Source organism: Stegastes partitus, unplaced genomic scaffold (assembly GCF_000690725.1).
Source record: "Stegastes partitus isolate 25-593 unplaced genomic scaffold, Stegastes_partitus-1.0.2 Scaffold1692, whole genome shotgun sequence".
In the NCBI taxonomy this organism is placed as follows: domain Eukaryota; kingdom Metazoa; phylum Chordata; class Actinopteri; family Pomacentridae; genus Stegastes; species Stegastes partitus.
In genome coordinates this window covers 53,102-78,103 of record NW_007579423.1, presented here as the reverse complement: position 1 = coordinate 78,103, position 25,002 = coordinate 53,102, and the positions used below count along the sequence as shown (strand labels likewise).

The 25,002-nt window shown below is 41.1% G+C and overlaps 1 protein-coding gene across 1 annotated transcript in view; it reads left to right on the top strand.

Annotated features, from left to right (window-relative positions):
* The window catches only part of cacna1ha (calcium channel, voltage-dependent, T type, alpha 1H subunit a), a 78,377-nt gene that overhangs the window by 37,325 nt on the left and 16,050 nt on the right, over nucleotides 1-25,002 (top strand). Inside the window, exons 11-28 of the mRNA XM_008301622.1 lie at nucleotides 5,242-5,393; nucleotides 5,962-6,147; nucleotides 6,246-6,363; nucleotides 8,360-8,515; nucleotides 9,079-9,166; nucleotides 9,246-9,529; nucleotides 11,084-11,455; nucleotides 14,075-14,178; nucleotides 14,560-14,683; nucleotides 17,834-17,902; nucleotides 18,017-18,201; nucleotides 18,310-18,436; nucleotides 18,937-19,062; nucleotides 19,644-19,733; nucleotides 20,636-20,828; nucleotides 23,261-23,412; nucleotides 24,009-24,118; nucleotides 24,679-24,812. Of these exons, the coding sequence (XP_008299844.1) occupies nucleotides 5,242-5,393; nucleotides 5,962-6,147; nucleotides 6,246-6,363; nucleotides 8,360-8,515; nucleotides 9,079-9,166; nucleotides 9,246-9,529; nucleotides 11,084-11,455; nucleotides 14,075-14,178; nucleotides 14,560-14,683; nucleotides 17,834-17,902; nucleotides 18,017-18,201; nucleotides 18,310-18,436; nucleotides 18,937-19,062; nucleotides 19,644-19,733; nucleotides 20,636-20,828; nucleotides 23,261-23,412; nucleotides 24,009-24,118; nucleotides 24,679-24,812 (2,770 nt within the window). The remainder of the gene's footprint in view (nucleotides 1-5,241; nucleotides 5,394-5,961; nucleotides 6,148-6,245; nucleotides 6,364-8,359; nucleotides 8,516-9,078; nucleotides 9,167-9,245; nucleotides 9,530-11,083; nucleotides 11,456-14,074; nucleotides 14,179-14,559; nucleotides 14,684-17,833; nucleotides 17,903-18,016; nucleotides 18,202-18,309; nucleotides 18,437-18,936; nucleotides 19,063-19,643; nucleotides 19,734-20,635; nucleotides 20,829-23,260; nucleotides 23,413-24,008; nucleotides 24,119-24,678; nucleotides 24,813-25,002) is intronic.

Below are 25,002 nucleotides of genomic sequence, written 5' to 3'. Positions count from 1 at the left end.
CATAGTTGGGTGAATTAAATGACTGAAAACTAATGGTTTCTATGACTAAACTGATGGCATTGATTTCTGTGTTGTTTTTAATTATGTCCTTTACAATATGGCAAGACATTTAACAAATTGCAATTCTTTTAATCTGTATAATGTTGGTTAAAGAGCTATTAACTGTTTCAATCTATACCTTGAGATGCACCAGTGGTAGACTACTGCCAGGAGGCAGATCCTGACAATGATCACTTGTCAGAAGAATCAGAAGGTAGCAGCACCAGCAGACATGTACAGCAAGATCAAACTTATTATTTACCTTTTTAGTGCAACTCTAAGGTCTGTTTCTGTCATCAGAGTCAACTTTAAAGTGCTGTTTTTGCTCAGTTTAAGCAGAGATCAGCTTCTCACTTTGTTGTTTTTGTGAGTAGACGCTGTAGACCAGGGGTCTCCAATCCTGGTCTTCGAAGGCCACAATTCTGCATGGTTTAGATGTTTCCCTCTTCCAGCACACCTGATTCAAATGATCAGCTCATCATCAAGCTCTGCAGAAGCCTGATAACGATCCTGATCATGTGAATCAGGTGTGTTGGAAGAGGGAAACATCTAAAACATGCAGGATTGTGGCCTTCGAGGACCAGGATTGCCCACCTCTGCTGTAGACGAACATACGTTGTCGTGATGTCATATAGGCTAGTATCATCTCCTAATAACTTGATGTTTGTCCTTGAACAATTTTACCCGAATACACTGTCACTTGGCTCTTCCTGCTTTTGTTCGCTTCGGTCCTCTTGCTTCAAATATCTGTTGTGCCCCCCCTACTGAAAATATCCTGGATCCGCCCCGCTTTATGTAAACACTGCCTGCAGTTCAACCCAGTTCACCTGAGAAAGTCCCCGACATTCGTAGCTTGTCGGTGGTGATGACGAGCGCAGATTGTTTTTGTTGTTTACAGAATCAACTAAAAGCAAAGACTTTATTTTTGGCTATTTTGTTTAGCGGGACATGCAAAATAGAGTGATTTTGAGGAAATGTGACTTTTTTTCTGTTTTTAAATGCAGATGAGTCGTTCAAAAACCGTCAAAAAGTTGTTTTTCCAAGTGTCCAGCTTTGATAAAAGGTGCAATTTTGTACTTTTTAAAGATACCACGGCTTTTAAATCCGCCATTTGGCTTTTGGGGTTCATAGAGTTAACAAAATACGTCTTGGCGTTTACTGACTGTTTCATCAGAGCTGACACCAAACTAACTGTCACCGTATCAAAGACGCTTTTGGTGGATTATTGGATTAATGGATGAATCCTGGAAGGGTATTGATGTCGCACTTTTCTCCTTATGCAGCTGTCTGACAGATGAGAATTTCAACCAGGAAACTATCACGCTGTTCATAAATTTCAGTCTAAAATGTGACGTCCAGATGTGTGACAGGAAAGAGCAGACTTTAAATGTCTTTGTTTGATATGTAACGGGTAGAATGAATATCATAGAGCTAAAACCGTTAGAAATTGAATAAAAAATCAAAATAAAATCAACTTGGTTTGTTTTAATTGGATGCATCGTCCCTCTATTTAATGTTCATACATACGTTTGGCCTGTAATTTGAAATACACAGTAGAAGTTAAGATATACTGTATTATTTAGTCCTCTTCATTACATTCTGTGTTTTCAGGATTTAGTTTATTTGCCAGTTCCCTGCTTTATAATCAAGGTTATTCCTCTGCCCTGCTTCGCCAGATGAGTTGTGTGTGTGAGGGCTTCTGTCTCTCTGTATTTTTTGTCCTCGTGTTTTTAAGGGCAAGGTCACGAGCGGAGCTGTGTTCGAAATTCCAAATGCCCCAAACGTCTCCGTGTGGGCTCTGGCACAACACTTGATTCTGATTGATGGCTTTGTCTATCAAATGTAATGATAGTAATGGAGAACTACGTCTGATGGAATAATTCTGAATGCTCATTCGGGACCGCGGTATGATGCATAAACTAGCTTGACATATGGTTGAGAGCCTTTTCATTATTTTGAAACCACTCAGTTACTAATGATGGTGACGGTCTAGGGCTGCTACCACGCTGTAAAAGCGAATTGTGGGACGATGCTGACAACTCAAGGGCACCTTGATAGGATTTATTAATGTAGGAAGAGTGTTTTTTTTTTTTTTTTACTTGCCACAGCTTTTTTTTTGTAGTCTTTAAACATCTTCTGTGTTTGAGGTAGTTTTTGCATGAAACAAAACCACAGAAAGCACTCGAGTCAGCTTTGTTTTGCACTGTGTTATCCAACCGTATTGTAACAGACTGTACAGTAAAGTGGTATGTAAAAATACATTTATTACCCTAGCAGGCATAAAATCTGCCAACCGCAGTATGCTCTTTAATTTCTCTGGTGTAACAACAGCGAGCCACCGAGGTAATGAAAACGCCAGCTCGTCCACTGTTAAATAGGAATGTATATGTGGCCTGCATTGTGTGTGCTGAAGAGAAAAGCTCTTTTAAAACTTTACTGAGGCGCTTTAAAGCTTTTTTTTTACATGCTGGCTAGTCAATCAAAGTTGGACAAACGGCCATGAGAGTCGCTCTGTTGTCCATCCAGCTCGTCTTTAAACATTCTGGCACCACGCAGGCAACTCGTGTTACTTCTGCGTCCTTTTTTTTTTTTTTTTGCAAAGCTGCTTCGGTTTTCAAGCTTCACGACTGTCCCAATTAACTCGAAAGCTCATCAGCCCAAAATAGTAAGCACAGGAGAAGAAAGATGCTTCAGATTACACAACACTGTAGCTGCCGTGTACCCCATATTCAGCAACCCAGTTCATATAGACAGCCAGGTTACACTTATACCAGCAGTAAAACATTTCAACGACTGTCAAACTAGTACTATAATGTAAGAACTTGCTGAGTGGGCTGGAGGGATATTGACTTTCATGCAGTTGTTGAGGTCAGCAAAGCAATGCATTAAGCGAGTTCTGTCCAACTGGCATTTATACTTTTGAGTGTGCATCTGTTTTAAACATTGCGGTGTGATATTGGAACATTTATCAACACAGCGAGTCATGCAGTCGCTCAACAAATGCTCACATGTGCATCAAATTGCCAGATATGTAATAATGTGTAAAATAGCAAAACCGCACTGTAAAAATTCTGCATTGTGAAAGTTCTGTACTCCAAATTGTACTCGAAGCACAGAAGCATTCGTGTGCTTAAAGCAGCTAGTAGCTGTCACGTTATTGTAATCGAGTAAAGAGTCCAGCATTCTCCTCTCAACTCTACTGTCATAGGAGAATAATAAAATGAAAGTTAATTGTTGCACCAACCCACCAGAGCAAATTTCTCGTATTGTGTAAACTATATCTGGCAGTAAATCTGTTTCGGATTCTGATTCTGAACTAAAGGGCCTCGAAAGTGTACATAAAGTGTCGGTATGCTGCGTCAATGAGCTTTTCAGCAAGAAAAACACTTCTGATGTTGAAGTGTGGCTGTACAAAGATTGCAGTTTGCATAATCACAAGGCGCTGTGTGTGTTTGTGCGTTCGGGGTGGAGTGAGGTGAGGCAGCGAGTGCTTTGTAGTGTGGCGCCCTCTATCTGTAATCAGGATTATAATCTCTGCGGTTTGACTTCAGAAAACTGTGATTTTAATCCTATATTTGAACTTTGCATCATTAGTGTTTGATTATCATCTTATAAAGCTGCCATTTTTATCTAGAATAACTGAGCTAGAGTTCAGACTGCAGGTGATTTGCTTGTATACGCTTATGAATAGAATTAGAATAGAATTAGAATTTGCAAAAAACAACACAACACTAACATAAAATCAGCAACAAAACAGCAGCATTCAAAATTCAAATCAAATCCAAATCCAAATTCAAATCAAAATCAGCATTCAAATTCAGTATACAATATACAGATACAGTAACATATTGCACAGTTTGGTGATAGAGCACGATGCTGTATCTCACCCCAATGTCCTCACTCCTCAACCCTCGCCCTCACCACCTCCTCTCCCCAACTGCTCCTCCCCCTCCCCCAGAATTCCCCTACAACATTATCGCCTCCATTTTAGTTGTATCAATGCACAATGTGCTCCTGGAGGTTTCTTCAGGCTGCTGATAGAACAGCATAAACCAGGATGACTGTAGGATTTTATACATTAAACATTGTCAGTCAGGAGCACGTTCTGCCTGTGTTCGTATGCAGCGGGCAAGGGCACGAAACAGGCTGTTGGGATATTACTCGTTCAACCCGGCACAAAAAAGAATGGCAATTACTTTTAATGAGTCTTCCTTGTGCGACACGAGAAGAGAAATTCAGGATCAGAGGCTAAAGGGCTTTACAAACTGCGCGGCAGAGTACGGAGTTTAAGAATTTATGGTTTAGAACGATTCAGTCATCTGGGGATCACAATTATTCAGTGCGTGTGAATCCTGGGATTGCACAAAGCTTGTTGCCGAGGAGTCGGAGGAAAACGGAAGAGAGAATATGATATAAGTAAAGGACAGCGGGAGGAGGGGTGTTTTTTTCAGAGCATTTAGCTCGAGCATGATGAGAGATTTCAGCCAGCGTATGTAAAGAAAATGTAGCTCTTGCGTGTGTTTTTCAGTAAAAATAATTTTAGGTTAATTTAACAGTAAAACCTTTTGCAGACTTTTACACAAGTGTCAAATTTGTTGTCATTTAATAGCTTCTTTAATGGTTTGACTAATTCTAGCAGTTGTGAAAAACACTATATTGAAAAGCCAGTCAGCAAGACTTTTATGTATTTTTTTTCCCACTAAGCTATACAGTAATGCTTGTATGGATGGATGCTGACATGTGATATATTTGGAAAAGAGTAGATGGACTTTATGTCACTTTTTTTAACGACTTCAGCACATTTGGATCACTGGTTCAGCTCAAGCCGAGCTGTTTCAATAAAGAAAAGTTGTGGATGTGGTCCCATAATGCATTTACCAGAGCTCAAAATTGCCACATTTTTCATAAAGAAAAGGCCCGGCTACATGCTTTATGAGAGGGTTAAATCTTTGCTGGATCACCGAGTGTAATGGGAGGTAAGTGGAGTAGATCACCGGTGATTGATTGGTGCTGTTGGTCCCATTTGATTGATTAGGCCTGACTGTGGTGTTGAACTTGATTGATAGTGTCTCAGCTCAGGGGCCACGGAGTCAAAAAAAAGGTTTTACAGCTCTGGGATTATAGAGTGAAGATATTAACTCCTGTTTTCCTGCCTCCTCTCCTGCCCTCTGTACTCTTTTCTCTCGCTTTCTCCGCCTGCAGCCCGAAGAATTGACCGACGTGTTGGAGATCAGCAACATCGTTTTCACCAGTATGTTTGTCCTGGAGATGGGCTTCATGCTGCTGGCGTTCGGCCTGTTCGGATACATCAGGAACCCGTACAACATCTTCGACAGCATCATCGTCATCATCAGGTAATAGTAACGCCGTGCTGCCTTATCTCTAAAATTCAAGCAAAATTAAGATGCAAACAGACGGAAATTATGGCTTCAGTCAAATTAGATTTTGCTAAGCAGACAACTGCCGCCCCCCTGTTCTGATTCCCTCTCCAGCTTGTCAGTCATGAGGTTTGGAGTGTCAGGTTTAGTGCTGCAGCATCCGTCTCTACGGTAGATTGACACAGTCATGATGGATCGCGCTTTTGCTCGCTGCCTCAGCAGATTCCTTGTTCTGTCAGGAGTCGGGGTTTTGCTATATGGCTGCTATTTAGTTTGGGACCTTTTGAAATATGGCATCGTAATACTCGACTTATTGATGGGAAAATTATCTTCATAATCACTACACATGTACTAGTCAAACTCTTCAAAACAAAACCTGTCATCGTTTTTCGCTGTACACAAGTAAACTACGACTGAAAACTTGCTAAGCTGCGGCCTGTTTCTCTGTTTTCTACGAGCAACATGATGTTCATTGCAGATAAGAGCGATCAGTGACATTTTCGAGTCATATTTTAAAGCAGATTTTGCACTTTGTGGTTCTCAGTGTGTGGGAGATAATTGGTCAAGCGGACGGCGGGTTGTCAGTCCTGCGAACGTTTCGTCTGCTGCGAGTTTTGAAGCTGGTTCGCTTCCTGCCGGCCCTGAGGAGACAACTGGTGGTTCTGATGAAGACCATGGACAACGTGGCCACCTTCTGCATGCTGCTGATGCTTTTCATCTTCACTTTCAGGTATAAAACATACAACACACACAACCCCCTTTATCTCTGAACTTCTCTGTCAAGAAGAACACATTTTCTATTATATTTTCTTTTTTTTTTCTCCGCAGTATACTGGGCATGCATCTTTTTGGTTGTAAATTCAGTCTACAAACAGAGAATGGAGACACAATCCCTGACCGCAAGAACTTTGACACTCTACTCTGGGCCATCGTCACTGTATTCCAGGTAGGTGTTGCTCATTTCTAGTCCACACATGGTCCCTGTACTCCTGGTTGTTTTTCAGTTTGCAACACGCTACTCGGTTAGGGTTATTTCTAATCCACAAATTTACTTTTTCTCCCATTTTTTTTTCTTCTTCTGACTAAACCACCCTGATATCAACTTAAATGAAACCTACTCCATGATCAGATCACGTTTACGATAAAACCCAAGCACAGGCCATCTTGACAGTATGAGAAGTGTGACCTTATGACCTCTAAAAGAATTGCTACGGAAGGCATTTGATGAGATGAGCGAGAGGCTCCATAACTGAATGTGCTGTCAGGAGGTGCAGTCCACCTTTCACATCGCTGAGAATTGATGATCTGACACCAAATCTGAGCCCATAAGCCAAGATAAATAAAAAACACCCAGCACATGTCCAGATCAATCATGTAATAGGTATTATTGACAGCAGGATAAAGTCAGGCCCGCTGTCTGGAGCAGAGCTCAGCACATGCATTTAAAAGTGCGGATGACTTTAGATTTTTATCTATCCGAAATGTTGCTGGTTATTTATCAGTTTTCCTCTTGCTGTTTTTTGACTCTTTTACTTCTTCTCAGGCTTCTAATTTTTTTATTTTATTTTTTTATGTATAGGTAGATGAATATGTAACTGATTTCTGTCTAAATGAAACCTCAAACATGCTGCTTGCTGCTTTTATTACAGCAATATAGAGTCAGGAAAATGATACCACAGGTCTGCAAGATTAATCAAATAATAGTCACAATATGATTTTGGCTTTCCATAATTTAAATAATATGATCACCTGCTGTATTGACCTATTTACATAGAAAACTCGACCAAAAGAACAACCCATGTAGATAAAATCACTTGGTTTCAACTTGGATTAGTCTGACAACAACATGTCTTATTGCACTCTTTTCAACTAAGTTGTGAGGCATTTTTGTGCAGCATTATTCATATTTTGCAGGAGATAGGCTGAATTTATGTGAAGCTCACGTATTGCAAAGATTTGTAGCGCAAAACAGGTGCAACAAACAATGTTTTGTCCTTGACATCAGTGAATAGTTGTGATAGATAAGCCTGTATTGATCAAAATAACTGAGATTGTGTCCCTAATTGTGCAGCCTCAACATAGCGTACCATATCCTTTTTATAGTAAACCTGCAAGAAATACACTGGGCAGCGTTTGTGTGCACTTGAGTGTGCTTCGGTGTGTACTTGTGCCAAGCTTCTGCTCTTAGTCAAATGCTGTGAAATGTGAAATTCTGCTTATTTCCACCCACAATCTTTCTCTCTCTCTCTCTCTCTTTTGCCATTATTTCTATTTTTTGCTGTCCCTCCCTGTTGAGATATTGTTCAATCGCTCCACATAGATTGTCCTCTTTTCTATATCGAATGCGTCAGCAGAAGAGTGGAACACAGAATGCGGTGGACTGTCTCGCTTTGGTGCTGAAGAAGCATTTTACCCAGAACTGACTGTCATGCGAAAGAGTTATACTCACTATATGTACTTACTGTAGGTTTCTGGGGAGGAGCTGCAGTACACACATAAATCTATGCACACACACACACATTTACACCAAAAGCACGGTGAATTGCATCGGGCCCACTGGGGTTTAAAGAGTGGGCAGAGGTTTTGTGGTGGATCATGAACACCAGGCTGGGTTTGGATGCTTTCATCACTCATGTTAATTTAAGTGCAGATACACACATGTCCATGTACACTTTGCATGCCAACTTGTAGAAAAGTAGGTGTATGGATTTGAAGTATTGTGGCAATAAAAGTAGGTGAGCACATGTTTTTTTTTTTGAAGCATAGGCTCCCTTTTACTTCTTTTCCTCCATGCATTTACTCTTTGTCTCCCTTTTTAATTATGCATCTCCAACCCTTTCATTCACTCTGTCCTCATCTATTTCTTCTTCCATCCGTCTCTTCCCCTCGACTCCATCTTTATTCATGTCTGAATCTCTGTCTGTGTTTTATTCCACCCGTAGATTCTCACCCAGGAGGACTGGAACGTGGTGTTGTACAACGGCATGGCTTCTACCTCTCCGTGGGCGGCTCTCTACTTTGTCGCTCTCATGACGTTCGGCAACTACGTGCTCTTCAATTTGCTGGTGGCCATCTTGGTTGAGGGCTTCCAGGCTGAGGTGAGAAGGACTGTGTTAGTTTTTGCCTCCGATAAGGTTCAATGTCTTCCAATATGCAAGCTGAAAAAGATGTAATACTCCTTTAATTTTCAACACTACATGGTTTTGTGTTGTCATTTGAATTGAATAACAAAACTCTTTCATTCCTTACACATTTCTTTAACTTGGGTTATGCGTTCTTGTAATGTAATTGTAATGTAATTACTCTGAAAAGTGGGTTGGTTCTGATTATGACACTAATACCAGCGCAGCAGGCTAAAGGCTAACATCTAACCCTTAAACACATCTCTCATCCACATCTGTATGCATCCGGTATGAAGTGTCTTCTCATGCTGATAATTAACTCTGAATGCAGCCGGCTGAGGGCCACAGGTCCAGACTATCAATTACTAAGTGGTCAGTAAGACTGAGCTGCTTTTAAAGGTGATCGGAGGAAGAGAGATTTATCTCTTTCCTGAGTGATGGCTGCTGAGGATTTCAGATCATCAGTTCTGGAGCTCTGAATGCAAGAAGAAAATGGGATCAAAATGCAGAAAAACAAGCTTATTTGATGTATCTTGTAGGGTGATGCTAATCGGTCAGAGTCAGACGATGACAAGAAATCCGACAACTTCGACGAGGACGAGAAGGTAGAACAGCTCAGAGACAATGGTAAGGTGGCGTTCGATACGATCAGTTGATTACAAACTGTTGGAATAATTTGATAATGTCTTGAACTCTCCTCCCGCAGAGCTAAAGATGTACTCTCTGATGATGACAGCTAACGGTCACATTGACCCTCGTGTCTCCGCGGCTCCGCCCATAATCATGCGCACGGCGGCCACGCCGATGCCCACGCCAAAGAGCTCCCTGGGCCCCGAGTCCATCCTGGGGGAGGAGCTCATCTTCAGAGAGGGGGTACCTCAGTACAGCGAGGTGGGCTTGGGTTTTTCTGAGGCGGGTACCGGCCATGCAGAGTCTCGCCGTGGAAGCTCAACGTCCATGGAGCCTTTAGCCTTCGATCAGCGTTCTCTGGTGAGTTTGATCAAAATCGCAATTGGCGTTAATCATTCACAACCCAACAATTAGTTATTAAAGAACCCCTCCAGTAAAAGTCAAGGTTTTTATATGCTGGAAGACACATCATGGAGGAAAATAAGCAGCTGACACCATAGGTGAGCCTTTCTTTCTTGAAACTGCACCGTCCTGACAGTATGAAAAACACAGATTTACACTTCTGAAGATTCAAATATAAAGCCTCAGTCCCATCTATTTGCAAAGTACTAGTTTTTGTGTCATTATTCTTTTCAGAATTGGTTTCCACGTACGTTTAAATTACTTCAATATTATGACTTTGTGCTGTTGTGCAGCATAGAGTAGCTTTACAGTATTTGAATAGAGTCAGAGGTGAGCTGGTGTGCTTGAGCTGCCATGAGGGGTAGATGGTTAGAGAGGTGGTGAAGTGATTTTACAGCAGGAAGGGGGAAAAAAAAAAACGTAAAAATATGCTGCTTTTAATCAGTACTAAAGAGGAACACGTTTAGATGCCATAAGCGATCAAATCTTGGAGGAAAAGTGAATAATAAAGTTGCATGTTTCTTTTCTTCCCAAATGAGACGTTTCAGACAAAACATCCCTTTCCTTTGTGGCTGATTCAGAACAACAATGGAGCACATTTTTACACCCTGCAAAGCTCCCACCGAACTGATTTAAAGCTACAAGACGGACGCAGATACAAACAAAGCATACTTAGTAGAAGCCAACCTACAAAGCATGCACAAGTACACAAACTTCATAGGAACACACCCAATGGTTGCAAATTTAGGATCACAACGTGCCTGAAAAGCCGGTGAGTTTGAGTTTCCAATGTTTCAGCCCACAGTTCATAGAAATCAATCAGATCCAATTTAGTGAGATCCTACACCATAAAGGAGATCAGTTCCTGAAATTCTACACTGAGCGAGAGAGAACAATTCCCCACTTAGTCTTTCTTTATGGATACTGATCGATTTCTTGATTTGATTTGACATTATTATTCAATCCTGGTACGGTAGCAGACTGGGAAATAAGCCGCCAATGATGTCTCCTCAAGTAGCAGGTTCACCAAAGTGCTTTATTTTTTTCTTTTTCTTTTTCTTGCAGTTTCAGTCAACTATCCGTCACTGTGGCACATGTAGATAATGATTTATTCCATGATGTGGAAAAATAGAGCGCCGATAATCACCTGGTGTTATCAGAGGAGGGAAAGGGAAAATGTGAGACATTAAGTAAAGTTGATCAAATTGGGGAAAAAAAAAAAAAAGTGAAGTAGCAGATTAATAGTTTGAGACATTGTGGAGAGCACATTATTCAGTCCCAGAAATTCTTGCCCCTGCCTTGTCTACAATGATTTCTCTCTGGATGATGTGGCACCCATGTGGGAAATGTTTTAAATAAAGAGCCCTTTGTCTTTGAACATTTGCAATTTTGTTAAACTCAGACTGAAGCGACACTCGACATATCAAAACATAATGACCTTTTTTTTTTCAGGTAGATCTTTTGTTGTAACTCCCCGACATTATACTTGTTTCTGTTTCATGTTCTTTTCAGGGCCTCTCCAGCCCCGGGCGGCGCTCTCCTCTCCCTCCCCGTGGCTCGGGAAGCTCGTGGGGGAGCCGGCGCTCCAGCTGGAACAGCCTGGGGAGAGCTCCGAGCCTCAAGCGGCGAGACACCAGCGGAGAGAGGGAGAGTCTGCTGTCCGGGGAAGGCGGCGAGGAGGAGGACGGCAGGGACGACAAGGACGAGGCCGGGGTGAACAGCAGACTGAGGCCGGGGTCCTTGGAGCTGCTGCAGGCGTCCACTCTCTGCCCTTCCATAATTGCGGAATACGGCGACTGTAACGGGAGGACTGTGACTTACGACCCAAACTTGAACTCCGACTCCAAAGATGACTCCTCGCCCGAAGACGACATGGACGATGACGTAAGTTAACATGAGTCATAACTTTCAAGAAAAGGCCATTTGGGAAGTCTTAATGTGGGATTCTGAGCAGATCTTAAAGGTCCCCAGCAGGATACTGTGTGTTTAATTTGCTCTGTGGCTTGTTTTACAATTATGCACACATGGCTGAGCAAGAAGTCTGACGGATTTCTTTCGGCCTGGTGACAGTCGAGTCTCAGTGGAGTCGCATTCTTATGTAAATTCTTAATCTGTCCTCTCTGACTCTGTTTACACGTTTTATTTCTGTTTTTCTCGTCTTATCCTTTGTCTGTCTTTGCCCTTTGTTTCTTACTTTAACAAACTCTAGTGTGTGTGTGTGTTTTGCGTTCGCACTCCAAACGCCTGGAGGGACACTAATTGTCATGGTTTAATTGATTGGCTTGAGCAGTAATTGTTTTCTCAGTAGGTATAAAACAACTTGCGCGCGTACAGCCAGTGTACTTCAATATTTGTGTGTGTGTGTGTGTGAATAAGCCAGAGCGGGGTGAACTCCCCTGGTGCTTTTGGATGACCTTTTGCTGTGACAGTCTTCATGCTTTTACTGACTCCAAATTGAGTTTCTAAAGCCATGAAATCCTCTGAAACAAAAGGCGTGTCCCTGGATGCAGGGGACGACGGCGGGCTTAATGCAGGCAGCGTATGGATGCACGGGTGTGTGTGTTTGCATGTGTGTTTGCGAGGGTGTACATCCACGTGCCAAGCAAGACGTGTACATACATGTCGTTCTCCGCATGTGTTTCCATCAGGGATTATGGACTTCAGCTCCAAGGATATCTGAGCAGCAGGTTCCTTTCATCCACACACATAGAAGGGCACATCCAGATGCACACGTTCTCACTTAAGTGGCAATTTGCCAAATAAGCAGCATCTGAGAGGCTTGACTTTGGGGCTGTTTTTAATTAGAATCCTGTAGTACAGAAGCTGTGCACCTAAGCTTTCTAGTGTTTGTTTTATTACAAACTTTAATGAGTTTCACAATACTTTCTATTGAGCTCGTGGACTTGCTAAGTTAGAGGCCCGTCTGTTATGGTCCAATTATCTGCATCCACTTATGCAATGAAACACATGTTTACTTTTCCCCCAAAGATTTAAATTCGGAACATCAGCAACACTGGAAGCAGTTTAAACTGTACATCAGTTTTTGTTTGTTTGTTTGTTGTCTTTTTTTAAAATGGGTTTTATGGTACAAGTGTTGATGGGACATGAACAGAAGGTTCCTTATAAAGTAGCTTTTCTTACTTTCAAACACAGTTTGTGTTCTTTTCCAGTGACATTATGCAGTGCACAGTTAATATCAGAAAAATTCTTCAGTTAAACATGTTTAAAGAATCAGTCGGCAAACACACTGATTCTCCATCTGAGGGTTTAAACCGCTGAACATTGGTGTTATTTGCCCCTTTCATATTATTTACTCACTGTTTGCTCATTTTTCTCTGCAATATAAAATCCTGGACTTCTATGGAAGCAACACAACCATGGCCGGAAAAATCTGCAATCAATACAATATTTTTCAAGGTGCCAACAAGTGTCACAAACTCTAAATTCTAGAGATATTTCACACTGTACTTTTGTATTTGTTTCCATGTTTGACTCCTACCTGCTCTGTTTAAACAGCCTGCAGTTCAGCTGGGAAGTCTCTGAATTTTAGTCACAGCTTAGGAGGAGGAGCACAGATTTTTTTTTTCTTTTTCACAGAAACCACTTCGAGTAAACTGTTAATTTTTGGCGATTAAAAAAAAACCAAAAAAAACAGACATGTAGAAAAAAGAGATTTTAATCAGTGTCATTTTGGCTCTTTTTAAAAAGATAACATGCTTTTCAAACCCCCCCCAGCATTTTTTTTTGGCATTCAGAGCATTGGTTTTAATATCCAAGCAGTTCTTCAACAGATTTGTGAGGAATACATACAAAATACATCACCACTGTTGATTCATGACAACGAAGTACTGTTTTTGTTTGTTGTACACACAGCTTTTAGTTCAGTAGGGGCAGTCATCTGTTTTTAGAGAGGAGGTGCATTTCCTCTTTAGCTGTTTTACTACTGATCCACAACATTCATAACAGACAGTGTCAATTAAAAGAGCACGATTTTGAATGTATGTATGAATATATTGGACAGGAGACAGAAATGTGCAACTGTTTAAAAACTGAACCAATTTGGGAGAACAATTACTTTCATGCTTACTGAGTGAGAATTACTGCATTGGACTTTGATCCAAAAGCATTGCAAACAAAGTGGCGTACTCCGTATTATCAGTTATAGAGCTGCAGTGTAGAGCTAAATAACTGGTTTTGTAAACAAAGAAACTAATCATCAAGTATGTTAATGACCAATTAATTGTAATTTTTCAAGCAAAAGTGGAAATGTTCTTGGTTAGAATGTGAGGACACTGTATGCTGCTTGTTTATGTAATGTGACTTGTGACTGTATGCTTCCTTTTTGAAGATGAACTTTTCAGAGTGTGTGATGAGGGTGGTGGTGGTGAAGATTTTACGATTTGACACGATGATGGAAGAACATTTAATAACTAATAATAAAGAAAGGTGGGGGTTTTTTTGTTGTTGTTTCTGGTGCTGACGTGGGACCTTTCACCTCTTCAGGGTCCTTTTTGCTACTGGGTCAAGAAAGAGTTCCACAACATGAAGCCTCGCTGGTGCAAAGAACATGAAGACTGGACGCTGTACTTGTTCTCTCCAGAGAGCCCGTAAGACACATGCACTCACACATTACGCTGTCTTGAATTCATATCCTGAAGAATTGCACTAATCCTAAACATTATAACAACTTGAACTTAACCCTACCCTAAAAAAAGTTAGGATTTATGTTATGAATTTTTGCTTTTTGTCTTCATAAGTTTGTCTCTAAAATGTGATTGTATTAACACACTTATGGCACACATAGACAAAAACACATTTCCAGCACCACTCCCTTTTCCCTCTCTGCTTTTCGCCTCTTTAATCCAATTATAGTGTTTTCCTTCTCTGATTTTTCTTCTGTTTTTAGCCACTTTCTTGCTGCTAATTGTTTGGTCAATAGCCTTAATGGGCCGTAGATATTTTATAGATGACTCTGTGTGTGCGTTTAGATTCCGTGTGTGGTGCCAAGCTGTGATCTCCCACAAATTGTTCGACCATGTGGTCCTGGTTTTCATCTTCCTCAACTGCATCACCATCGCTCTGGAAAGACCCGACATACAGCCTCATAGCACGGTAAGGCTCACCCGGCCTGCCGCTATCAGGCATTCTAGCTGCGTCTCTCGGTTTCTGCCTTTCGTAAGTGTTACTCTAACTTATTAATCAAGGCAGATTACAGCCTCTGAGGGACAATTCATGCTCCTGTGACCGAGTGATGCTAAAAATACTAGAAAAAACCTAAGCCAGGGACTTCTATTCCAAAAAAATATTGATTTTACTTTACTTTAGGAGGTCTAAATGCGGGTAATAATAAAGGAGAAAAATGTGCAGTTATTGCATGAATCAAATCGATAATAAATGAGAAAGCAAAGAAAATAAACAGTGTGCACTAGCAGAGAGGTTAGTGTGTACTTATAAGTAAAAAGAAAGAGGCTATTGTCACATTATTTAGAGAATAAAAGAACTATGAACAAACCGCTTGAGCCATTTTAAATCAAATCAAAACTGTCACGCAACTCAAGCAAGCTAAAGTGACTCACACCACACAATAGTCCATTTGATGAGTCACTAAACTCTAATAGTTCAGGGAAACACCATGGTCGGCCCCTGAAGTAGTGCCTTTGTTTAATTAAAAAAAGGAATTTAAAAAAAACTAAAGGAAACTTTACAAGAAACTTTTTACAAAACATATATAATGTAAAAATATACAATATACCTTAATGGAGAGGAGCACAGTCCCCTCCCCAGTCAGGGACTAACGTTGCATTAAAAGGGGATCAACCATCGCTTTTCTGCTTGAACATACTCTGTTTAGAAGATGAGCTTCATTTGACTCTTTATATAATTTGCCCCAAAAGTTGCCATTCCTGTGACAAGGAACAATTGCTTTCTGTGAGTTTTACACCAGTGGTTTGAACACAGCAGAAATCAGTTGGCTGAGCATTGTTGTTTTTGATGTTATTTTCAACTTGGCCTTCAGTTAGCAAGCTATGAAGTGTGGTTAGCAGTTGGGAGTTCAGAGGTTGAACTTTCATCTTTTGGCTTATATTTTTCTTATAATTTTGGGAAACTGTGCAGCTCAGGTAAAAGAGAGTCAGGAATGTCAACAGTGGCAGGAGAACTTTAAGCTCTGTCTTATTAATATCATATTGTGATATAATCGTTTTCCTCTGGCTCAGCTCTTTTCCTTTGTCAGATTTTGTAAACCCTTTCTTTGACATCCAAACAGTCACACAACCCCAGACATCCTGGATTTTATTGCATACAAGTGGATACTTCCTTCTGAAGATTAGGGTTTCTGTCCACTACCAGTTTTAGTCATTTGCAGCATTCAGTCTTCTCTGACGTTTAACTACTCAATCATGCGCTGATAGTGGAGCCGAGTTGGGAAAAATCCACATGCAGGTTGTTTTTTTTGACTCATATGGAGAGTAGCTGGTGGAAACATGTTCTGTTGTGTTGTATAAAGGTGATGTTGCCTTTTCTGTTCTGTTGGGAGGTCACAGAGTAGGTCACCTGTAATGTAATTGAAACTCTTACACTAACTGTTTCCATCAGGGTGGTATGGTGTGCAGTGGCTCTTTCCAGTGTCACATACTTTACACAACTGTTCTAGATTCTTTCCTTTAAGGGACTACATGTTAAACCATTTCTTTCTGGCCCGAGGTCAGACACATTTGGGGAAACTTGAAATAAACATGGCGAGGACGTTCTCTAGGGGTTGTGACAGTTGATTGGCTGTACCAGGCAGTGACGAAAGTCGTGGCAGGATTTCTCAATATGCAGCCACATAAGCATCTTTCTCAAATCACGTGCATGGTCCTTGTCATGGCGATGTTTGAGAAGCTCACCTTTAAGAAACTCTGTTCTTTGGTGATTTGATACAGCAATCTAAATCTTTCCCTTTCATGCAAATCTTGTCCCATTGTTGGACATGTTTGCAAAAGTCTTCGGGCCCCGGTGGAACTAATGCACAAATCCCTTGGTAGGCTTCCTATTGTGCTCGACAGTCTGCTTTTTCCTACTTTGGGAGAGTTTGAATTGCCTGAGGCAGAATCTGCTTGTGTGTCCAGATCTTATTAGGTGCTTGGATGCCAGGGGTTCCTAAACAAATCAGTCATATGCGGGCTAAAGGGTGACCTCAGTTGGTCTTTCAAGTGCGTCTCAGTATAGAAGGAAAGGCCCATGTGAGCTTTCTGGCACTTTTTATTGGCTGTGCACTTTTTCTGAGTTCTAGCACTAGATGTCCTGTTACCTTCTCTTCAATAATCGGTGAACAATAAAAGAGAAATAATCTAAAAATACAACTGAGAATTGCCCGTTATTCATAGGTAAAGTTGATGCAGTAATCATGAAAAACTGTAGTTTCTTGGAGGGTTTTCTTCCACATAGTGTGATGGAGTGTCAGCTCAGAAAAGGACCCAACTCAGGACACCAGGCAGGAATAATGAACAAAGGTGAACTTAAATAAAACTCACTCCTAAAGATAAAGGAGGCTCTAGAGGCAAGGGAACAAACAAATGGCATCTGGAGAGCCCAGGTAAAGAAAGTAAAGAAACTAAAGAAGTCCAAAGAATGACCAAGCAAATAGTCCAAAAAACTAAAGAGAGACACGGTGAATACAGGCGGGGAATCAGTGCAGAGCAAGCTCAGGTAGGATAACAGACGAACCAACAAAGAGAGAGGGGAAAGCGTACAGACACAAGGGAGGCAAGACACAGATGAAATCAGTCGGGGAGGAGAAAAGAACCACCACACGAGGAAGGTGAAGTAAAACAGAACAAAAAATTACCAGCGACAAAACCCAAAACAAGACATTTAGTCATGTACAAAGCTTTCAGTCTGTTTTGGATCACCATCTTCTTACACGGTGTGTTTTTGATGATTTTGTCCCATCCATTTTACAGTAACATTTCGAGAAAACGTTCACTAGTTAAATATCATTAAAATATATCATATGCGCCGGTCAAAGCCCAGAGATATTTGAGGTTGATTTGTTGAAGAAGACACCATGTAGACCAATGGATGTAACTCCAATAGCCCATCATACTAGAGACTTCAAACTACCAACAATGCAATAAACTTCCTGTACAACACAACAGATTCCTCTCGTTCCATTCAAAGAGAGCACCTTCAAAATAATACGTATAGTCACTGGCATCGTCTTATATTTATGCCAAAAGGTTAACGATGTGGGTAAACAATGAATGTCACTCTCCCCTTTAGGAGCGAGTGTTTCTGAGTGTGTCCAACTATGTTTTCACTGTGATCTTCCTAGCAGAGATGACCGTTAAGGTAAAGAGCACCGTTTTCCATTCATTCGTTTTCTTTTATTTGACCATTTTTATCCTTATAGTTATAGCCCTAATTTGCTTTAAAAACTCCATAACTCCACAATGTTTTCACCAGGTTGTAGCTCTTGGCTTCTGCTTTGGGAACCAGAGCTACCTCCAGTCCAGCTGGAACATTCTGGACGGTTTATTGGTGTTGGTGTCTCTGGTCGACATTTTGGTCTCTCTGGCTTATACTGGCGGAAACAGGATCCTGGGAATTCTCCGAGTCCTCCGCCTACTACGGACACTTCGCCCACTCAGGTATGTAGGGTATTTCTTGTGCATGTTGGTTTTCAGTTTCAGTCACTGCAGTTATTGGTACTCAGAATAAAGATGCCTATTTTTGGTGTTTCTGTCTATGCGTTCCAGGGTGATCAGTCGAGCTCCAGGTTTGAAGCTGGTTGTGGAGACTCTCATCACCTCTCTTAGACCTATCGGAAACATTGTCTTGATCTGCTGTGCCTTCTTCATTGTCTTTGGCATCTTGGGGGTCCAGGTAATAACTGTTTCTCACTGCAGACATGTAAGCTAGTTAGAGATCCACTGCACAAACAACACTAATGATACAGCTTTTTTTTTTTTTTTTTTTAATTCCTTCGCTTGAGAACAAAGTTTTACACCCTCTGTAGTTTAAATGTCGACTGCATATGTGATTGTGGCTTACGGGAGTTGGACGTGTCTTGAATACCCAATGGACAATAGGCTTTTGTTCCGCAAGAGCGTGAGTTTTGAAAGAATGACAATTAGGTTAAGTGTGAAAAGGAACAACATGACCCCCAGGCCAGCTATTAGCCAAGCACTCAGGGAAAACCTCTGATAAGAACGTGTTCTATGAAACGTCCTTTTATTCCTGGCATTAATTGCTGAATGTTTAAAAAGCCTCAAGCTCCAATGCAATTGAGATAATTTGTAAATGGCAGCCAAATAGCCCTGCAGACCTCTTTCTTTTTCTCTCTCTCTCTCTCTCTCTCTCTTTCTCTGTTTCTCACTCTCCAGCTCTTCAAAGGGAAGTTCTACCATTGTGAAGGTCTCGACACAAAAAACATCACCAACAAGTCTGACTGTCTGCAGGCCAACTACCGCTGGATACGAAGAAAGTACAACTTTGACAACCTGATTCAGGTATCGATTAACCGACTGCTGGTGTTTGGTAGTTAGTGAGATATGGAGACATTGACATCAGTATGTCAATGTGAGCTGTTTTTAGGGATTTTTCATTACTTGTGCCTCATTTTTAACACAAGTTTTTAGGCAGAAATATCACATTGCTGTGCCTATAATAGATTTTTATTTACATTTGACAAATTGGAGTTGTCCTATGCATAGATACCTACATTAACAAACGAGATCAAGTAATCCAGTTATAATGGGATCAATTTCTTGATTTTTATTCTCAAGGACAATATACTCGTTAAAGATGGTATACCTGTTTGCCTTTTTTATTGAATGTTCTCTACTGTATGCTCAGAAAAACCATGGCCGGTCATCTTATAAATGTTAATATGATATATAAATCAGTTTTAAATCAGCTATCATGGCTAAATATGGATTTTCCACTGACAGCTTCTTGTTCTCATAAGGAGAGAGAGCGTTGCGAGGTACATTACGCGAATGGAGATGCAATGCTAATGTCGAAACTATGGATGTAATGATATTTGGACCCGCGTATGCTGAGTTAATGTACATCTCTGTTTCCTTCCCAGGCTCTGATGTCTTTGTTTGTGCTGTCATGTAAGGACGGCTGGGTCAACATCATGTACGACGGGCTCGATGCGGTGGGAGTGGACCAACAGGTAATGATGCGAGGAATACACAAAGCCGTTCTGCAGACTTACAATCAGTGCCAAATAGTTGCAAATGACTCTATCAGCTAGATAAAGCCTGATCCACTCTCAGCCCTTTGTGTATTATAACCCATTGTGCTCACCCTCCTCTCTACTGGGATGTTATGCAAAACATTACAACCTTATGCAAAATAATATACGACAGTATTTTGAAAAAGCTGTAGTTAGTGCTGCAAAATACTATATGCCTGCTTTCAGCTAAGTGCTTTTTGTGTGTGAAATACTTAAAATAATAAAATTAAATGGGAGATCTAAATCGGTATAATCAGCAATAAAAGCTCAGTTACGCTGATGTGTTTATTTATACCAACCTTAGAAATAGCACAAACAGAGGTTAGGGTAGTAGTTGAATGTATATAAGGTATTAAAATAAGAGTAAACATTAATGAGAGTGCTTCAGTGATGCTGGATTCGAAGTGAAACTATGGCCTAAAGTGAGAGTTTATAGCAGAATCTCCAAAGCGTCAATTAATGTTGTTGTCGTCAGATCCAGGACTGCCTGTGGTGCAGTGCGCTGCAGTCGTGTGCCTTATAGTAGATTGTCATTTTTGCAACGTAATTAATCGAGTGACTGGAAACCCAGGGATTAAAACTTTTATTTGTGATATTATCAGGAAAATTCATGACTCTGCTACAGTGACCATGGAATTATCCTTGCAAAGTTTGGAAAGTTTACCAAGGTTACCCAAGGGTTTCCAGAGAATTCACATTGTTCTAGTTTTCATAGTGTAGCAGTTTGGTTTTGTGTCTTGCCCGCTCGAACTAGGTCCAATGCACAAGTTGTTTTCTCTGCTTGTTTTGTGTCTTTACGAAGCAATGCTTGGATAAACAATGAAAACTTCTCTCCTCAGCCTGTAAGAAACCACAACCCCTGGATGCTCCTCTACTTCATCTCCTTCCTGCTCATCGTCAGCTTCTTCGTCCTCAACATGTTCGTCGGCGTGGTGGTGGAGAACTTCCACAAGTGCCGACAGGACCAGGAAGAGGAGGAAGCCCGCTTGCGGGAAGAGAAGAGGCTCAAAATGATAGAGAAAAAGCGCAGGAGTAAGGAGAATGGAGGGGCTGGTCGGTAGTCTATTTTTCTGAGCACTGCCTGCTTTCAGAGCTTGAAAAAAAAAAAAAAGAGAAAGAGAATGACAAAGAGACAAAACAGGGAAATGTAAACGGACTTGAACGTAAAACGAGGGAGAGTTTAAAAGACTGGCTAGCTCACGCAAACAGTGATTGATCACTGACAGACGGCGTGGGCTACGCCATTCTAATGCATGTGAGAGCATGACTGCAGCCCGACCCCAACCCTCCCCTAACACTGCATGGAAAACTGAATTAACTGTATTAACCTGACTAAAACTTTCTATGCTCACCCTTTAAGTAATTGAACTGCCACCACTGTAGTGTACAAATGACAATAGCTGCAATATTCAAAATGCTTAAATGATGTCTTGAATACGACATCTTGGTTTAATACTGTTCCTACTCCAGACTACCCATAACAATTTGAAATATTTGATAGATTCTGACTACTTTCAACGACCACCTTTGTAGTACTTTCTGCATGTGGAAGTAAACTACGGCTGCTGTCCTCGAAATGTCTCGGGAAAATTTGCTAGCAAAATTTTCATTGATGAAATGCCCCCGACCCTCCCTCTGGATGCATGAACAGCACCGACCCCGAGGCGACTCTCAACTCAGTTGGAAGAAGGACTTTTCCTGTAAACGTGCTTTGACTGGCAGACTCAGAAACATAGCAGGCACTGAGGCTGCTATACCCGCAAGTATCACAGCTGTTAGTAGATGTTAAGTGAGCTAGATACAGATGATTGCTATCTACAGTACAAACATCAGAAACACACCACCTATTGCAAAAAAAGTGGGTCAAAATGCAAAACAGTAACGATGCAAACTTAATTGTGGTAATTTGTATAGCTGAACAAAGTGGAAGCACGCGGTTTGATACCCATCTACCCAATCACAGAATTACATTCTAAGGCAGTATATGGTGTGAGCAGAACACAGCTCTTTTTCATCTCGTATTAACATTATGTCTCACTGGTCTAAAACTGCTCCAGGGTTTGGCCACATAATCAGTCCAAACTCACTTATCAATCCAAAAGTTTTAGACTTTTGAGATTTGTTTTATTTTTACTGATGCAATTAAAGAGGAGAGTTGCTCCAGTGTTTGTTCAACATCACAGACAAGATCTCAAACTAGAATTATTGAAGGAAATGAAAAAGTGAGGCGTTAAGGATAGATTCTTTTTAAATTACAAACTCAGATGTTGAATAAGAGAGCATTTTGTTAGGAACTTTTAAAGCCTTTACGATCCTGTTTGTGGAATATTGTGGTGTTGAACGAACCCTGTGCATCCCCTCTAAGTCAGAGAACTTATATCAGAGGCATGAAAGCATGCAGCAGACAGACAGGGCATGGTGCACATGGGAAGCTGACATAAACATGCACGTACACACTCAGAAATCATCAATATGGACATGTGAGTACACAGTCTGTCAAAACCTAGTGGGGCAGTTGGGACTTTGGGTTACAAACACTTTCTTAATAAACACCGAGGTGACTTAAAATCAATTTATTATTCAGAAGCAGTAGTGCATCTCACAGTTCCCTCATGTCTATCAAAACCTAGTCTGTAGTCAGGGTTTCAGCGAAAACACCGACTCTCCCATTGTGGTCTGAATGCAAAGCAGAGACCTCTCAACCCTGACAAGAATAACATTATTAGAGGTGATGAATTTTTATATGAAATGCTCCCCACGTTGGAATACTCTGAGGGAGGACTGATAGCCATTTTTCACAGCAGGAAAAGACTAAAATTATTCTTTTAATCCAGTAAAGCGAAAGGTTTATTCATGAAAAAAAGATGGTAATTTATACTCGCTCAGATCCCTTGCAAGAACTGCTATAGAGTCTTACTGCAGTTCCTCCTGCTATCTTGTGCTGTGGCAAACTTTGAATGAAACAGTGCAGTTTAGGTTGCACACATTGTCTCACATGTTGTGCCATGAATTTAAAAAAATCTGCAATTTGTATCCAGGAAGTAGTCATTTGAGCTAAATCTTGAATGCACACCATAACCTATCAAATTAGCCCAACTGTTACTCTCATGTCCTCTCTTCTTTAAACATCCCACACCAGCGGTAGCATGCACAGACTCTCAGAGGAGCAGGGACAATAATGCAAAGGGGGCACCACCACCGTGAGCGAGGTTACAATTAGATAAGCAGCGGGGCACCAGGGCTGTGTGTGGAATACTATTAATCTTGGTTGAAAAGGAGTATAAGAGGAGAACTTTTAACAGCTTGAGCAAAAAGAAAGTGGTGGTTCCTTCCCTTTGCCCCTGTACCTCCCTGTGCATACTACTAGCATGTGGTATTTCATATTCAGAGCCCAGCTACTAACAGTTGCACTCTGTCTCTTCTTGTTTTTTTTTTGTTTTTTTTTGCTCGTTCATGGTCTCCAGAGGCCAAACAGAGGCCCTACTACGCCGACTACTGTCCCCTGCGCCTCTACATCCACACACTGTGCACCAGCCACTACCTGGACCTCTTCATCACCTTCATCATCTGCATTAACGTCTTCACAATGAGCATCGAGCACTACAATCAGCCACAGGTAATGCAAGTTTTCTCCAAAATATCCACTCACTTTAATTTGGCCTTGCATAAAATGTCTATTTCTCTCCATGTCCATCTGGATTCTAATGATAATAATCTGTTAGAGTCTCCCTTAAAAGCCCACATTTAATTTTCTTTATATAAATTCGTGGTGTGTTTAAAGTATCGCTGCAGCAGGGATGTGTTTTTCTGTTTGTCTGTTGGTTTGACTGTGAGCAGGAATGTGCAGGGTAAACTTTATGAAACTTGGTGGAGAGGTGGAGCGTGGCCAATTAAATTTTGATGTAGATCTGGATCAGTTTCTTCAAAAACTGAGAGATAGAGCTCTGGCCAAGGCGGAGGATTGCCTTTCACATGCCTGCCGAACCGTGGATAAGGATCCAAATCTAAGTTTTGGTGTCTGTTGCTTCATTGAAGTATCCTGTGTAACTTATTATGTGTGCAGAAGAGCAGCAATCGGGAGTCCATATATTAGGTGACAGAATTTGAAAAAAAGTATTCACTGCTTTCCCAAGATGCTCCATGTGTTATTTGCATGTAGTGTGTTGGAGATGTTGCGTGACCATTTGCATGTTTGTGCTTGTGTGTTTCCAGTATTTAGAGGAGGTTCTGAAGTACTGTAACTACGTGTTCACCTTCATCTTCGTCATCGAGGCCCTGCTCAAACTCGTGGCTTTCGGCATACACAGGTTCTTCAAAGACAGGTAACGCGGCGGGATTGACATCATGCTGTAAAACGTGAAAGTTATGCATCAGCTCTATTTCGTCGTCGCTAACTCCAGCTCCATGTAGTGACCTCTGACTTTATGTACTGTGACTGTGGCTCCCTGCTTTCATTACACTGCGCTCCAAAGATTGGATAGCGAGTGTGTTCATCTGTCTCGGGGTGGCCTGGAGGAGTCTTATCAGGGTTAAACTCAGTGTTTTCCCAACCGTACACATTAGTGGGGGGCATACCCATAAATCTAAACAACCTTTTCACAATTTACTACCAACAGCCAGGCAGCTGCAGTATTCCATCTCCTCCTGTTTTTTTCTCTTGGGCTAACTCCCAGTAGCATTTAAAGACTGCACAGTTACAGACATTGAAGGAAGGATTGTGTGTTTGTTTAGTTTTGTTTGTCTCAGCTTCTTGGTAGGAATTAAGGTTGATCAGTGGGGCATTAGAAAGTGAAAATCTGAGCTAATCAACCATCCATTAGAGCAGCACTTTGTAATATATCAGTTTTTTTGTTGCTTAAAATGATGAACAATGTATGTTTAGGTGGAATCAGCTGGATGTAGCGATCGTGGCGTTGTCCATCATGGGCATCACCCTGGAGGAGCTGAAAATGAATGCCGCGCTGCCAATAAATCCCACCATCATCAGAATCATGAGAGTACTGAGAATAGCACGAGGTGAACACACACATGCACACAAGCCACAAACGTACTTGTTTTTTTATGTGTATTGTGTGAAATTTCATTGTATATTCTTGTAAATTTGCATTAAAAGTAACATGTGATAGGTTTCTAGAGTTAAACACAAACCTATGAGTCTCCCTACTGTAGTTTTAGTCCCTGTGTCGTACTGTGCGGTTGTAAATTC